The sequence below is a fragment of the Struthio camelus genome, chromosome 7 (assembly GCF_040807025.1).
Source record: "Struthio camelus isolate bStrCam1 chromosome 7, bStrCam1.hap1, whole genome shotgun sequence".
Taxonomy (NCBI): Eukaryota; Metazoa; Chordata; class Aves; order Struthioniformes; family Struthionidae; genus Struthio; species Struthio camelus.
The window spans coordinates 14,922,207-14,936,936 of NC_090948.1; the positions used below are offsets into that span (position 1 = coordinate 14,922,207).

The 14,730-nt window shown below is 44.3% G+C and overlaps 1 protein-coding gene across 13 annotated transcripts in view; it reads left to right on the plus strand.

Annotated features, from left to right (window-relative positions):
• SH3PXD2A (SH3 and PX domains 2A) overlaps positions 1-13,609 on the plus strand; it is a 272,461-nt gene extending 258,852 nt beyond the window's left edge. For all 13 annotated transcript variants that reach the window (XM_068949734.1, XM_068949736.1, XM_068949735.1 and 10 more), the window contains one exon: positions 109-13,609. In XM_068949734.1, coding sequence (XP_068805835.1) covers positions 109-2,004 — 1,896 coding nt within the window. In that variant the 3' untranslated portion in view covers positions 2,005-13,609. The remainder of the gene's footprint in view (positions 1-108) is intronic.
• The last annotated feature ends 1,121 nt before the right edge of the window (positions 13,610-14,730 follow it).

A 14,730-nucleotide genomic window follows, 5' to 3' on the forward strand; every position in this document is an offset into this window, starting at 1 on the left:
ACTGGGAAAATAATAATGCTTGGCTATTGCAGAGGACCAGACTGAGAAAGGAGGAGTGAAAAGCAATTAGTTAAGATTTTGCCTAACGTGTTCCTTGTCATCTCGTAGGTTATAGAAAAGAATTCTGGTGGCTGGTGGTACGTGCAGATTGGAGAGAAGGAAGGATGGGCTCCAGCATCTTACATTGACAAGAGGAAGAAGCCAAACTTAAACAGAAGAACCAGTACTTTAACCCGTCCAAAAGTTCCTCCCCCAGCACCTCCCAGTAAACCAAAAGACTCTGAAGAAGGAACAACTCCTGGAACTGTTTCTTCAGGGGAAGCCCAGGATTCTCCCCACAAGCTCAAATACGAAGAACCCGAGTATGACGTGCCTGCCTTTGGCTTTGACTCAGAGTGTGAAGTGAATGAAAGCCATCGTGAAGAGAGCGCTCCTGAAAAACGATTGTTTCAGCCACTCAAGCCTTCTCCTGTGTCATCACTTCAGAAAACAAAGTTCAAAGTAGGAGAGTCTTCAGAGGACGTTGCTCACGAGGAAGAGACCATTTATGAGAATGAGGGATTTAGGCGTTATGCGGAAGATGCTTTGTCCAACAAGGAATCTAGTGGAGACTCTGATTCTCAGAAAAGCTCCTCTCTCTCCTTGCTCCGAAGGAACTCTCCGTGTTCCAGCTCTCCTAAAACATCACTCGTGAAGCCCAAGACTGACAAAAACATCCAGCCCGATCTTGGAAAATGTCACTACTCCAGGAGCGAGGAGACGAAACCAAGGTCAGCTTCAGACGTTGGCTTACGTAGCATGCCAAGAACAGGTATGAAGAAAGAGCCTGGGCAGAGCCCTTCCATTAGAGCAAAGCCAATTGTTAGGCCCAAACCCTTCTTGAACAAGGCAGAGTCTCAGAGTCAGGAAAAAATGGATATCAGCACTTTACGGCGTCAGCTGAGGCCAACTGGGCAACTCAGAGGTGGACTTAAAGGCTCAAGAAGTGAAGAGTCTGAGAGCCCCCCATACACAGCTTCTGAGAACCAAGAAGATCCTGTTAGAAGGAGCTCAGCTGATCTTATTACAGCTCCTTCCCGTGGCATTTTCTGCTCTAGCCATCAGGCCAAAACTGAGCAAGAAAATGACTCCAGATGTTTCTATGTGACCACTGACTCATACCAAAAGGTACAGGATTCTGAAATTTGCTTCCCAGCAGGAGTAGAAGTGGAAGTGCTGGAAAAGCAAGCCAGTGGGTGGTGGTACCTGAAATATGGAGACATGGAAGGCTGGGCTCCTTCTCATTATTTGGCTCTTCCTGATAACCAGCGAGAAACTGCAGCAACAGAGACTGATGCCTCACTTTCCAAGAACAGGAAAAATGAAAACAAGTCAAACAGTTTAGAGAAGATAGAGAAGAGAGTTCAGGCTTTGAACACCATCAACCAAAGCAAACGTGCAACACCGCCCATTCCAAGCAAACCTCCTGGCGGTTTTTCAAAAACGTCAGGGCCAGTCAAAATGAGGAATGGTGTGAGGCAGCTTGCCGTCCGGCCGCAGTCAGTGTTTGTGTCTCCACCACCAAAGGAAAACAACCTATCGTGTTCCTTGCGCAGAAATGAGTCGTTAACGTCTACAGATCATCTGAGGACCGTCCGTCGGAATTCCTCCTTCAGTAACGCACGATTGCAGCCAGGTGACACCAAGGGAAAGCAGGCTGAGAGGTCAGGCACAGAGGGCTCAGAGACCACCTCCAACCTCCCCAGCCAGAGGAATGGGATCCCCGTGTCCACTGTCAGGCCAAAACCCATTGAAAAATCCCAGTTCATCCACAACAATCTCAAAGACATCTATGTTTCCATTGCAGACTATGAAGGGGATGAGGAGACTGCAGGGTTTCAGGAAGGTGTCTGCATGGAGGTCCTGGAAAGGAACCCAAATGGGTGGTGGTACTGCCAGATCATGAATGGTGTGAAGCCATTTAAAGGCTGGGTGCCCTCAAATTATTTGGAGAAAAAGAACTAATACTGCAATGTCTCTAACCTCCCTAATTTATACTGTTCCTGCTGTGTACATGTGGAAAAAACAATTGCTACGCAAAAAGACGTTTCCCTGTGCCCGAGTTTGTACAGAGGGACAAAGGAGTCTGTCTATGTTGCGGACAAATCTGCCGTGTTCTGGAGAGGTTTGTGGGGTTGAGGTGTCGTAAGCAACTATGAGGAAGATACAGCATAGTCAAATGCCTTTTTGTGAAGTTGTTAATAGTCGTGTACGTGTAACAGGGTATGACATCCCATCTTTCCCGTTATTGATAGGAAACCAAATGCGTGCCTTTTGTGAGAGAAATACAGATGCATCTGCTTGGGGAGTTTAGTGCCAAACTCTGTTTTACAGTCTTGGCTCCCTTTCTCCTCATTCTTGTCCATGCATGGAATACCCAAGAGTTTTGGATGTATTTCCACAACTTACTAACAGTGAGAAGCAAGTGGGAATTGCGCTCTGAAACAGAGGGACTCTAACCCTTTGGAGAAGCTCACTTCTTTCCTCTTCTCAACAGTTGGTTGGTCTGGAGCTAGAGCCTTTTCATTGTGGAGAGATTTGGTCTCTGACTTCGGCTGTGCTTTGTTGTTACTGCTAAATCCCTGGAAATGGCAATCAGGTGGTGTTGGTTGGGGGCTCTTTTTTGTTTCCTTTTGTTCTCTGTCTAGTTCTCGGAGTTGGGATTTCAGGTGTTCTAGGGCAGCGATGCCTACTGGTGCTTATACAAAACAAACCCCATGCTTAAGCACATTGATTACTTTATAGGCTCTGTATTTAGTTCTGTGCCTGACTGCTGCCAGGAGATCCTGGTTGAGTCTCTTCCCAGAGTTGGGTTTCTCAAAGCGATCATAATATCAAAATGTACAAAACTCCCTTAAGACACTGAAGACAAAGCTGTCAAGTGTGTCACTTCTGGTCCGAATCCAAGCGTGCTTGCTGACTGCTGGCAGGGCCCACGAAAGTATTAGAAATAGCCGTAACCTTCTGCAGCATCAGTGTTTACGATGAGGGAGGAGAAAAGCCATCAAACTCAGTCTGCACATCCTAATTTGTATATTTTTGGGGAATTGTTTTTTGTGTTTTGTTTTTGTCTTTTACTGTGCATTCTGGGTTTACTTTAATTTTTTTTTTGTCTTGGTTTACCAGAAGAGACTTAAAACTGAAGTAGGAGCCAAACGTGTGTTTCTGTTCCCACTTGAATCCAAGAGAGTACACTTGTACTAGAGTGTTGTGTGTCTGGGCTTTTCAGGCTCAGATTTAATATCAAAGCAATTAGGTCTAAAATTCATTTAACCAGGAAGCTGCCTCTTCTAGTTCCATTTCCATTTGCCTTTCTTAACTCATGCTTTGAAATGTGGCACACTGAGGGTAGAGTGATGGGGAAATGGAAGAGGCATCCATTGGTGAAGGCTTGGAGTATGGAGTTATTCCTGAGGTAGCCAACTCTTGTACTGTAAACATCATCGGCTAAATCCCTACTGTACTTGAGAAAGTCTTGCTTTTTTTTTGTAATGGCCTTGTTAATCACTTGAGATCAATATTTGGTTTCTTTCAAAAAAAAAATTAGGCAGTGTTGTTGTGTATCTGTGTTAAAGGGGAGGGGGCAGACTATTTCACTACTGGCTTACGCAAAATGATACATGCCCTTTCTTCCACCAGAGCTTCATACCAATTTGGCTTGGAAGGTAAAGGTTATAAAGACTTTAAGTAGCTGGGATCAAGGGGTTGAGTGAAATAGCACAACAATATCATGTGTTACCAGGGATGTTTCTCTGCCAAAAAAAAATTATACAATTTATATGTTGTTCTTGTCTTTATTTTTTAATTTTTTTGTGTGGTTTGGGGTTTTTATTAATTGCTATGATAACATTGAGAGAGAGTTGCCTACAGCTAAGCTAACCAACGTCCTTTTGTTAGCTTAAACAAAACCCAGGTGGCATGACGGGCCACGGGCAGTGCTGTGGTCCCAGCAGCTCTCTGAGCCTCAAGCGGGGGGGGAGGGCGCTTGGTTGGGATCCGTTTAAATTGTGGTGGCAGGAGGAGGTGTATGTGCGCAACAGCCCCTATCACAATGCGCGGAGCCCGCTTTGGACCTTACGTCTCACTTACGATATATATGTATATATCCAGTTAGCTACATCTTTCTGGATGTCTATCTGAGGCGTTGCAGCCCTGTCTCTCATGCTTCTCCCCGTTTTAAGTTGTACTAATATGGTAGCAGCCATTAAAGACTGCTGGAGCTGTTGTGAGATTATAATAGAAGTATTATATTCTTCTGCTGGACAGTATTAAATAGAGCAATACATAGAGTTATCTGCTAGATTGCAGTACTAATAGTAGCGACTTAGTGACTCGTATTAATGTTGTTATGATTTATTTTAACAATAATGATGCGGAAGTGGTTCATTATTTTGAATTAATGCACTTTAACAATAAAAGAAACCAAAATGGAAGCCAATGCAGAGAACCAAGTGCATTATTTAAAGGTGCAGTATATAATTATCACTTTCTTCAAGCACATATTTATTAAGAATTAACTTATTATTTAAAATATGCTCAAGTTTTGTTTAGAAACATTCCCACGAGGTCATTTCTCTTGGGGGGGAAAGGAAAAGCACAGCTCCCAAGTCTTCTGCGTTGAGCTGCTGAGGCCAGGGCTCCTGCCTGGGGATGGGAGAGCAGCCTGCGGCTCTGCCGGGGCAGCATGCGCTACAGGAAACAGTTGCATGCAGCCAGTGTCCTGGCTTTGCTGGGCGGGCACCTCACAGGGCTTGTGATAGCTGTAGCTCCCAGTGGCTTTTAGCACACGGCCGGCACGAGCCCACATCTCCACTGGGCGCAGGCTTGGCGCATGGCTCGGATTTGCCTAACCAAGGCTTGCCCAAAAAACATGGGCCGGCCACGTAGCAGACAGTGGTCCAGCTCCTTTCCCACCGGCAGAGCAGGGGGAAGGGCCCCGTTTTGGCAGGGGCGTTGTGCTTGGCCAACGGGCTCATCACGCTGCCAGGAGGGACGGGCACCAGCCTGTTGCCTGGTGCGCCCAAGCAAAGCCTTGATTTGGCCTAGTTCTTTTAAACACAAGGGCACTTTCTAGATAAAGACCAAAAAAAACCCAAAATTTCCCCCCTCCCCTCTTACATTTTTCATAATCTCTCAGTGATTTTGATTATTTCAACTGCACGATCGGGAAAATATTCCCCCCCCCCCCCCAAAAATCAGTGAGCAGCTAGTGCGTAGTCAGCTCCAGTGACACCCCAAATAGCAGCAAGCCGTGTTCCCTGCTAGCTGCACAACCGAGTGAATGGCCTTAAACTTAATCAGAAAAGCTGACTGCAGGGCAATGCAACCTGGCAGGGTGACTTGGAGGATGAGGTAGTGCTAAAAAGGGTTTTAGATCTTTTCTAAAACATCAATGTCTCCTTAAGCTTTATTTACTAAATTTGTCAGAACTGACACTGGATCAAGAGCAATATTTATAAGTAACATACACCTCAGTGAACACTCAATGCAGAAATCAATAGTACTGTTTGAATTTTTTTGTCTGATTTCCTCTTGAAAGTCTGGTTCAAGAATAAGAGCCCTGCAGGGCTTAGGAAAAGCAATTTGAAGCTGAAGGGAGCCCTCCTCTGGGAAGAAGAGGTGGCTGCTGGCGCATTGCTCTTGCCAGCTGTCTGTGCTTCCCGAAAAGAGTCTCAGATCTGGACCAGCAGAAAATCCCAAATCCAATTCCATGAAACAAAATATGAGAATGTGAAATTTGTTTTGCTGTATACTGCAACTTTAATGATAATGAGCACTTCTGAGTTCGTTATTGAGGTTTATATAATGCCTGAAAAGTTTAATTGCTATTTTTCCCTTGTCTCCCCTTTCAAAACACTTTCTCATTACAGCAGCAGTAATGCATTTTCGTTAGCTGCCCTTCCCTGTTGGAGGAAATTCCTGTTAATTGTCTTAGCCCTTCTGCCTTGCAATAGCTGGGCGTAGTCACGTGTGCCAGTCTTTTTTGCAAGCCAAACTCTTCAAGATAAAAGATAGGATGGGCACACACCAGGATATTTAGCTGATGTGCTGACAGGAAGCTTTTGAATCAATATGTGCCGTAATAACAAATACACAATAATGAAGGATTGCAATTGGCTCATGGTTAAACTCCCATAAATTGAATTTCACATCTGTGCTGGTGTAGCTGAAAATGATTTTGGATATGCACCCCAAAGACTCCTTCCATTACGATGTTATAAAGTTTGACGAAGGCATTATATAATTGTTTTCATCACTTTCAGATCTTAATGAATCATATTTTATTGTAATATATAGTCATTGCTTTCCTCAGTTAAAAAGAAAGTTACTGCTTTTATCTTATATGAAAAACAAGGGAATTTGATAAAGCATTCATTATTTTCATATTACTAGTATTAACAGACTAGAACTAGTACTATTTAATTTTAGATCTTCATAGGTAGCTTGTTAATAATTCATATTTTCCTGTGTTGTATCCTACTAATGTTTTCTGTTTTTTTTCTCTTCCCAAATACTCTGCATTCTTGAGAAAAAAGAAATCCAATGAGTGGATAAGTGCAATATTCATAGAATAAACAGGCCCCTCATCCAGGACTTGGAGTGGAACGTGCAGTGTGAACTGTTTGCAATTTTCTATTCATGCACTCTTAGGGGAAGGGGGAATGCAGGAGAGAGGGGCAGCTGGAGGAGAACAGGGCCCTTGGGTTGATTGGGACTGCTAGCTGGGGTGGTTTGGGGTGGAACGACTACTCTTCATAAGAAAGCATCCCCTGTGAGTAATGAGTGTAAAGGTTGTGCAGCATGTTGCCAGGATTGTGTACAGAATGTGTGTTAACATCCTTGTTGATAGAGGCCTTCTGAGCTATGCTTTAAATACTTTATTGTCCATGCATGATACTGTCTTCTGGTTTGTCTCTGTTGGTTATGTCCTTTGTTCTTCCCTTCTGAAGTTATTAGTTGTGAAGCATAATGCTTCTGCCCCAAGTCCTGATGCTCCAGTATTGCTTGTATTTATTGCAAGAGCTATGGGCATGTTTTTACAGCTCCCCGTTTCTTTTCCTTCCCTTATTGTTAAACTAAGGAAAAGAAGCCCCAGTCTGGGTTATTTCTCACCTGCAGAATTTCACAGTTGATTTGGTTTTTGCTGTCATGTTTTTTGACTTGCAAAGGCTGATCTCTCAGGTCTAAAATAAAGTAACTTTGCTTTTCAAAAGAGATTTTTATCTTAAATCCTGTCCTGAATGGAAGGAGAACTTCTGTCCGTCTAAAATAACGCTGACTTCTAGGTTGTAGCAAAACCTACCTTTGCGAAACTGGATTCTTTTTGTAAAAATTCAAAAGAAATGTGAAAGCCAGAGCATTTGATACTCTGAGCTCCTAGGAGTACCTTTCCTCTTGCCCTGGTCTATGTCCCTGGAGGGGAGGTGTACCTCAGCTTTTTACTCCTTAGCTGTTGTCCTGTTGTTCTTAAACTTATGTCAGAAAGCCTTAATATTGTTAGAAGAGACCTTTGCATTAAAATAGAAAAACTGAATTCTGCAGACATTTTCCAAAATCACGTAGCTGTTGGTATTTCAGTGCATCTAGTAGCTTTACAAACAAATCTGGTTTGGAGGAGCTGACCTCATCCTCCTTTCACGCGTTCTCATCTGAACTGGCGAGCAGCCCGCCAGCATCTGCAGAGTTGCACTGAGAGAAAACCCGCAGCGGGGAGGGAGCGTGGCTCCCTAAGCCGCCGGCACTCGTGTGCCGCGGTCCGCTCCCCTGCAGGCCATGCAGTTTGCTGAAACCCACGGGAGCTTTGCTGCTATGTGCCGGTGTCATCCCAGCACTCACGGCTCCGGCAATTCCAGGTGCCATTTACATTTACCCATGTAGGGAAGTGCTGTGTGTAATTCAGTGTTTCATAGGTACCAATATGATGGTCTGAGAACAAATGTTTAATTTTTTTTTCCTTACTTGCTTTTTTTTTTTTCCCCCTCCTCCCTTGCTCTCAGCTACTCGGTAGGAGCAGAGCCCGCTGACGTGGCAATGCATGGAGAATGTGCCTGCACACTTGAACTGTTTCGTGGCCTCAGCTGGCCATGCCCAGTGCTCGTATTTCTCTCTCGCTCCCTCTCTGCTGCTCAGTGGTCACTTCTGTTGTGTGTGTTTGCAATTCTCAAAGTACTGTATGTAGGGCCGGATCCGGAGTCCCCTGCAGTTTGCCCTGAGGTTGGGACCTAGGTTGCTAGTGCTGCTTCTCCTCCTCAGTCTCAAGCCCGACCCGGAGGCAGCGCAGGTTCCTGTGGGGAGTTGCCCGTGACTCCCCCAGGAGAGACCTCGTCCCTTGGGGGTGTCAGTATTGTTCGTGCCCCAGGGTCTCTCCTGGCCGGTGTCTCCACATCCGGGCAGGGTGCCGTGGGTCTCCCCAGCAAAACCGCGCTGCAGCTCTCCTCCCAGTGCAGTGCAGTAGCCTCACTGGCGCAGGCAGAACAAATTAGTTTCTCCCATTTTATAGATGTCAGGGCTGGGCTGGTCCCATTCACAGTGTTTTTTGCATTTGTTGTTGCATCGAGGTAGCGTTGATTGTAGTTGGAGAGTGCAATTTTTTTGTTTTGTGGTTTGTTTTTTTTTTAAATAAATAAATTTGGTTTAAAGCTTCACACTGGCGTTTTACAGACCTGTTATTGACAGCATATGCCACTACTGTCCTGAGTTGAGACTCCTGTTTGTTACTGAATCAAAAGAATGGGAATTATATTAACAATTTGGTAAGAAATAAGAGGTAACTGTCTTGGCAGGGGAGGGATAAATAAAGATAAAATATGAGAAAAGGATGTTTCTAATGAGGCCATAAATTATTGGGTCTAACACTGCAGGTGTTTTCTCTGTATAGATGGTTTTAATACATCACTGCTCTGTGTTAGCATTTTTCATTATGGAGAAATGCTGAGTTTTGTGCTCCATAATGTACTATGACAATCTGTATCCTGAAGCCAATGATCCACCGAAGTATGACAAACATGTGTTATGTGTTGGTGTAATTGAGGCATTTTGTGTGTCTGAAAGTTTGCATGCACTGGGGTTCAGCTAACAGTCAGAGCTGGCAAGGAAGTCCGCTCCGGATCTGCCTACGTTGGCCCCCTGCGAAATAAGCACAGGTTAGAGGCATTACGGGGAAGATGTTTTTGTCTTGGGTTGTAGCGCTCTTTCCCTGATACTAAGGGTTACTTGGTTACAAAGGTACCTCTCTTGGTCCCTGCTTAGTAAAGAGAAGCAGAGGGGAGGAGAATCACTTGGCCCTATGGAGAATTTTTTTTTTTTTTTATTTAACTTGTAAATATGAAATACTTCAGGCTTCTCCAGATATTCCACTTCAAATCTATGTTACTGGCTGCATATTTGACTGATGTCTGAAATGTAAACAACGTGACAGGCCTTTGCTGTGCAAACAGTTCTATTCTTGTTTGAGAGCTTGTTCTTGAACTGCTTCTGGGTCACCAGGGAAGTAGTAAATGGGGAAAAAAAAAAATCATCTTTTTATCACCCCTGGGCTTTACATTGCGGAGGGCATCAAATTCTGTTCTGGATCTGGATCCCCTGAGCATTCAGGTTCAGTTCATTTCTACTCCCGTAGAAGCGGGACTAGAAGAGAGTATTGCAATCCCTGGAACTTACCCTGCGACAATTAGCAAACTGGAGCAAATAGAAAGGGAATTAAAAACAAACCTTTAAAAAAATGAAATATTTTAGTAATAGCTGTCTTAACTATTTCCTGTCTTGGTTTTTCAAGAGAGAAAAAAAGTTATAATTGTTTCCAGTCTCTAGGAGGAATTTTTTTTTTTTTTTGCAGTGTGCTGAATAGGCTTGCTGAAAGGACTTGCTCATTATTCATGGTGAGTTCAAACCTGCAGTACTGCAAAAGCTGAGTGTATGTGCTGTTACAATGGCTGTTTTGTACCGAGGGCCCAAACTGAATATTGTGGGGTCAATAGTGTACAGAGTAGGTGCGTTTCTGTTGTCTGGTTAACCTCATGTTGCGTCAGGGCCGTTCCTTTATTGCAGTTTCAATTGCAGACAGCGGCATTCGTTACTCTGGTTGCAATGCTTGGGGAGAACCAAACAGATGAGCCTTCTCATGTGAAGCCTTGATATCAAATTTCATGTCTGGAGAAGTCTTGCCAGCGGTTTGATCGATTGCTGGTTAGGCTGGAGTTCAGGCTCCGGTAACTAACAGTGAGCGTTGAAAGCGGCTCAGTTGGGCACGTGCATCTGTAGCAGTTTCCAGAACCATTAACTAGCCCAAATTGTCTTAGAAACAGCGGGCAGGCGGTTGTTAGGAGCCTATACCTCCTGTTGCATTAAGGCTGAAATCTGTTGGAGCAGTTGTACTGCCTGCAGTTAGGAGAGCCCTTATTTTCTTGCATCAGGAGCAGATGCAGCTATTGGTTTTGCTGTCCCAAATGTATATTTAACAGATCGATCTAGGCCTGGCCTAAATAAGGCCTTGCAGTGGGTTTCCTGGGTCATGGGTGTTCTTAATGTGACCTTGCGCATTTGATGCTGTTGTTGAATTCTGTGTTGGTGTAGCAGTCCGTTTGTGAGCAGCTAGGTGGTGGGAAGCTTGGGAGAGTATGTCGGTGACCAGAGATAGAGAAACGTGTGGCTGGTCTTAGTGTGTGTGGTCAAGTTGGTGACACTTTTTTTTTTTTGTCTTTTTTTTTTTTTTAATGTGGGTACCATTTTGTCTGTCCTGCTTGGGAAAAGGTCTAGAAGTTGATGCAGTTTCTGTTGCAGCATATTTAGAGAAGGAAGAATTGAGGGTTTTTTGCTTTTAAGAGAGTTTATAGATGGGAGTCCATTCAGTTTGTTTTGGGGTGCGAGTTAAAGCTACAAGGGTATTTTCTAATCACTGCCAAGAGAGGAGGAAAATGAGTTTAGGGAAACCTTTCTTTTGGTAACAGCTTTGGACCATATTTGCTTGTGGCCTCTGATCCAGCTCCATTGAAGGCAGTGGATTTGACTATTTGTGGTGCAGCCTTTGGCCAAGTATTGATTCTTTTAAAGCTGATGGGTATTTTGCAACTTGCTGGAAGCAGCATGGCGCCTTAGTGTACTTATAACAAATGTGGAGCTAGAGATGGAAATAGTAATTGCAGGATCATAATTTCTCCAGTTTTGGTTTAATGGCCTGGAGATGGGGACCAGTCGAGTAAAACTGTTTGTACAGTGAATAGCTCCTGCAAGGGTCCGACTGTATTTTGGCCTTAATATGTCTTTCTAGAAAAGCAGATCAGATGCATGATAGAAAATATTGCCCTTCTCAGCCTCTCAAGCTAGATTTAAATCCAGAGAAATGATATTTGGGCACATAACAGTACCATTCACCATTGGTGGCAAGAGTTATTGTTAATGGGCTAGGGTGAAATGTCCTGATCTGTTTGAACTGGCACAAAATGGAAGACAGACATTTTTAGGATTAATCTCCACGTCTGCTGATTCGAAGCAGATTAGAGCTCTGGTTAGCAGAGGTGAGTAACTTCTTCATGGGCCAACACAAGTGTATCCTCTGTGGAGAAAAATAACTCTCCTTTTTGCCAAGTAACCCTCTAGAAATGCCACTTGTGCTTTAGCACAAGTTAGTTGGGGACCTCTGTAATTATATACCTAATATGTATGGTGCTTGCTTTGGGCCTAATTCTGCGACTGGGGCAATTGAAGTGGATCTTAGTCCTGGTGAGAATGATTGAAATAACTGTATCGTGTCGTCTTTGCTCTAGGTTTGCCAGTGGGGGAAATGGAGTTGGGCAAGCCATTACCTTCCCCCTTATCCAGACTTGCAACTTTTCTTGACTTGAACGCTTGGTCCGGAACTGATGTCAGAGCTGTCCTAGTGGTTAAGCTGTAGACCAAATGCAGTAAATGAGGGTTTAATTATTGCTTAGATACAACCTGCTTTTGCTCATGTTGCAGGCATGGGTGCTGCAGTAGACAGTTCTGCTGACATGTGCGAAGCGGGCTCTGTACGTGGTGCTGCCCTCTTTTCTATGTTGATGACATAATGACCATGTGCCGTACCTAGATGCTTGTTCAGAGAACTGCAATATGATGTAAAGTAAATTAGGTTGTCCCCCCCCCCCCCCCGAACAGTATATTTGGAAGCAGTCAAGTAAAAGTGAACATTTTGGGGAGATTTAATCATGTCTGTGCCTGCAAAGGTGAAAATTCTGCATGGGTCACTCAATGGAAAATGAGAAACCAAAAAAATTATCTTGAGCAATTGTGCAGGTTTAAAAGAAAAAAAAAAAAAGCAAAAACTTCAGATTGCTGTGCCTAAAACTAGGTTTCAGCATCTATCTTTAGGCATCTAGTAGAGCTGATTTAATCTGGCAGGCAAACAGCATTTAATAAATGTTAAATAGGACTGCTAAACAACTTCTGGAGGAAAAGGAAGACCACCTCAAGTTGAGGTCCTGGACGTTTTTAGGGAAGAGAGTTGCCACAGAGGTAAACTACTACCAGGAACTTTGAGTTTAAATCTTTTTCCTAGGATTGTCGTAGCTCCTTGTGGCTGTATCCTGGCCCATACTAGTTCTGGGGCATGGCAACTGGGTATTGACACCTTTCTGCAAAAATGCATAGCCATACATTTGTGATGTGCATGTGTGTGTTGAAAAAGGTTAGCCTAATAAGGATCTGGGGTAAATTATGCTTGATAAAAGGGCTCCTCATTTGCATGTTTCAGACACACTGAACTATCTGGCATGAATCCTGTGTTCAGGTAACATTAGCTCCTTTCCAGGTGTCTGCCATCATGTACCCTGACAACATGCAGATGCACCATCCTGAGGTTTTGGAGCGTGGCAGATGCTAGTGGAAAGGGATATTCAGGGCACACGCGGCCACTCTGCCCTTCCTGTGCTTCAGCCATGCCAAATTTCAGAACTCTGCCATGGCAAAGCAGAATCAGGCCCTTGGCATAATGTGTCGGAACTGTCCTACTGGGCCATGCACCACTGTGTCAGGTGCTTCGAACTGTTTGGTGGCTGTGTGTGCGGCTCCAGGGCAATGCAGCTCGCCTCTCCGGGTGCCCAGGACCGCCAGAGGGGGCAAGGGACAGCCAGCCAGCTGTTTTCTCAGCGTTATTGCAAGTTCTTTGCAATGTGAAACTTTAATGTTTTTAAGACTCAGGCAGAAAGGACTTGCTAAATAAACTGTACCTGTCATCTCCCAGTTCACTGATCACTTGGACCAAAGGTGGTGCTAAATCTGATCTTTGTTTGTAATATTATGTTTTGTTGGACTTTTCTGAAGTGTTTCATCAAACAGATGCAGTGTCCTTACATGAGAAGCAGTCCTGGCTTGAGACTTGGCAAAACCTGCTGGACCTTCAGGGTTCAGGATTGTTGTTTATTAACATTGGAGCAGGCTTGCAGTGTTCTGGGGGGAGGTGGGAAAAGGGTACTCTGTCTTCAAATGCTTGCAGACTGTAAGAATTGACTTGTGTGTGTTTTTTTTTTTTTGTATTTTGTTTACATTGCCTCTTATGCCCTAAGGAAAAATAAATTTTTGACCTTTTTAATTGTGATCCAGTTGGCTTATTTTTTTTTTCAGTTCTTTCAGTGCTGTTTTAATCTCACTTGTGTTCATAAAAACCACTGAGTTCAGTTTTCCCAGAATCACTTATCACTTATGTGTACATGCAATGGCAAATTCCAGCTCAGGCTTAAATAGAGAAAGGAGCTTCTCTCTTCCCCTGCCCTAAATTATTACTTTGTACTGTATTTTTCTCTACTTTCTAATCCACAGACTTTCATGGACTGCTAACCTCTGCCCTCAAATATGAAGATCTTTTCTCTGTATTGAGCAAGATCTTAAGGTTTAAAATACTGTAGATGCTTTTTGGAGAGCTGTGTGGCATCAGATCCAAAGTAAAAAGGGGAATGTCCTTTTGCATGGGTGGCCCTTCGGTTCTGTGGTATGAGGCCTGCTGTGCAAGCTGGGATGAGTTGTTAACACACCTGCTTGCAGGCTGCAGAGCAGGCTGTGCTTGCACATGGGGTGTTTATGATCTGATCCTGCAAGGGGCAAGGGTGCTGGGCTCTGCCAGCTGCTTCTTGCTGGTTTTGAGGGCTGGAAGCCCAGGTAAGAGGAAGCATTTACTACTTGGACTATGTGAAGTAGCGGCTGGACATGTAAAAGTAAAGAGCTTCTAATGGCTCCTCGTGGTTGCAGAGGCAGGGGGCAGAGGCTTGGGTGGTAAATAGGGGATGAGGTTTTTCTCTAGCACTTCTATCTGTAGATCAGCTATGGAGCCCTCCATGAAGTGCTGGTTGATTCCTGCTTTCCTTTTGTCTGCTAGTAGTTTGCAGATCTGTAGCTGAAAAGGGGTCATTCCTCATGCCTTGTTTTCACCTCTTCTAAAGCAGAACCAGAGGTGGGTTAGCCCTCCGCAGCTCTGTGGTGCTGCAGCAGAAAATGATGTTGCATGAAGGCATCCCTCACTTTAGTGTGGGGCTGTTTGCTCTGTGGTGTAGCACTTCTCGGACATCCTGCACAGAGATGAGGCTCACCAAGGCCCTGCATCAGCCCAGCTCTCATTGGAGGCAGAGCATTTGCTAAAAGCACCTGCAAGATGTCCCTCTGTGCTGGCACACAGGTGACTGCTGCAGGAGGAATCCTGTTTGGGTTCCACAGCCCTGGGGGGCA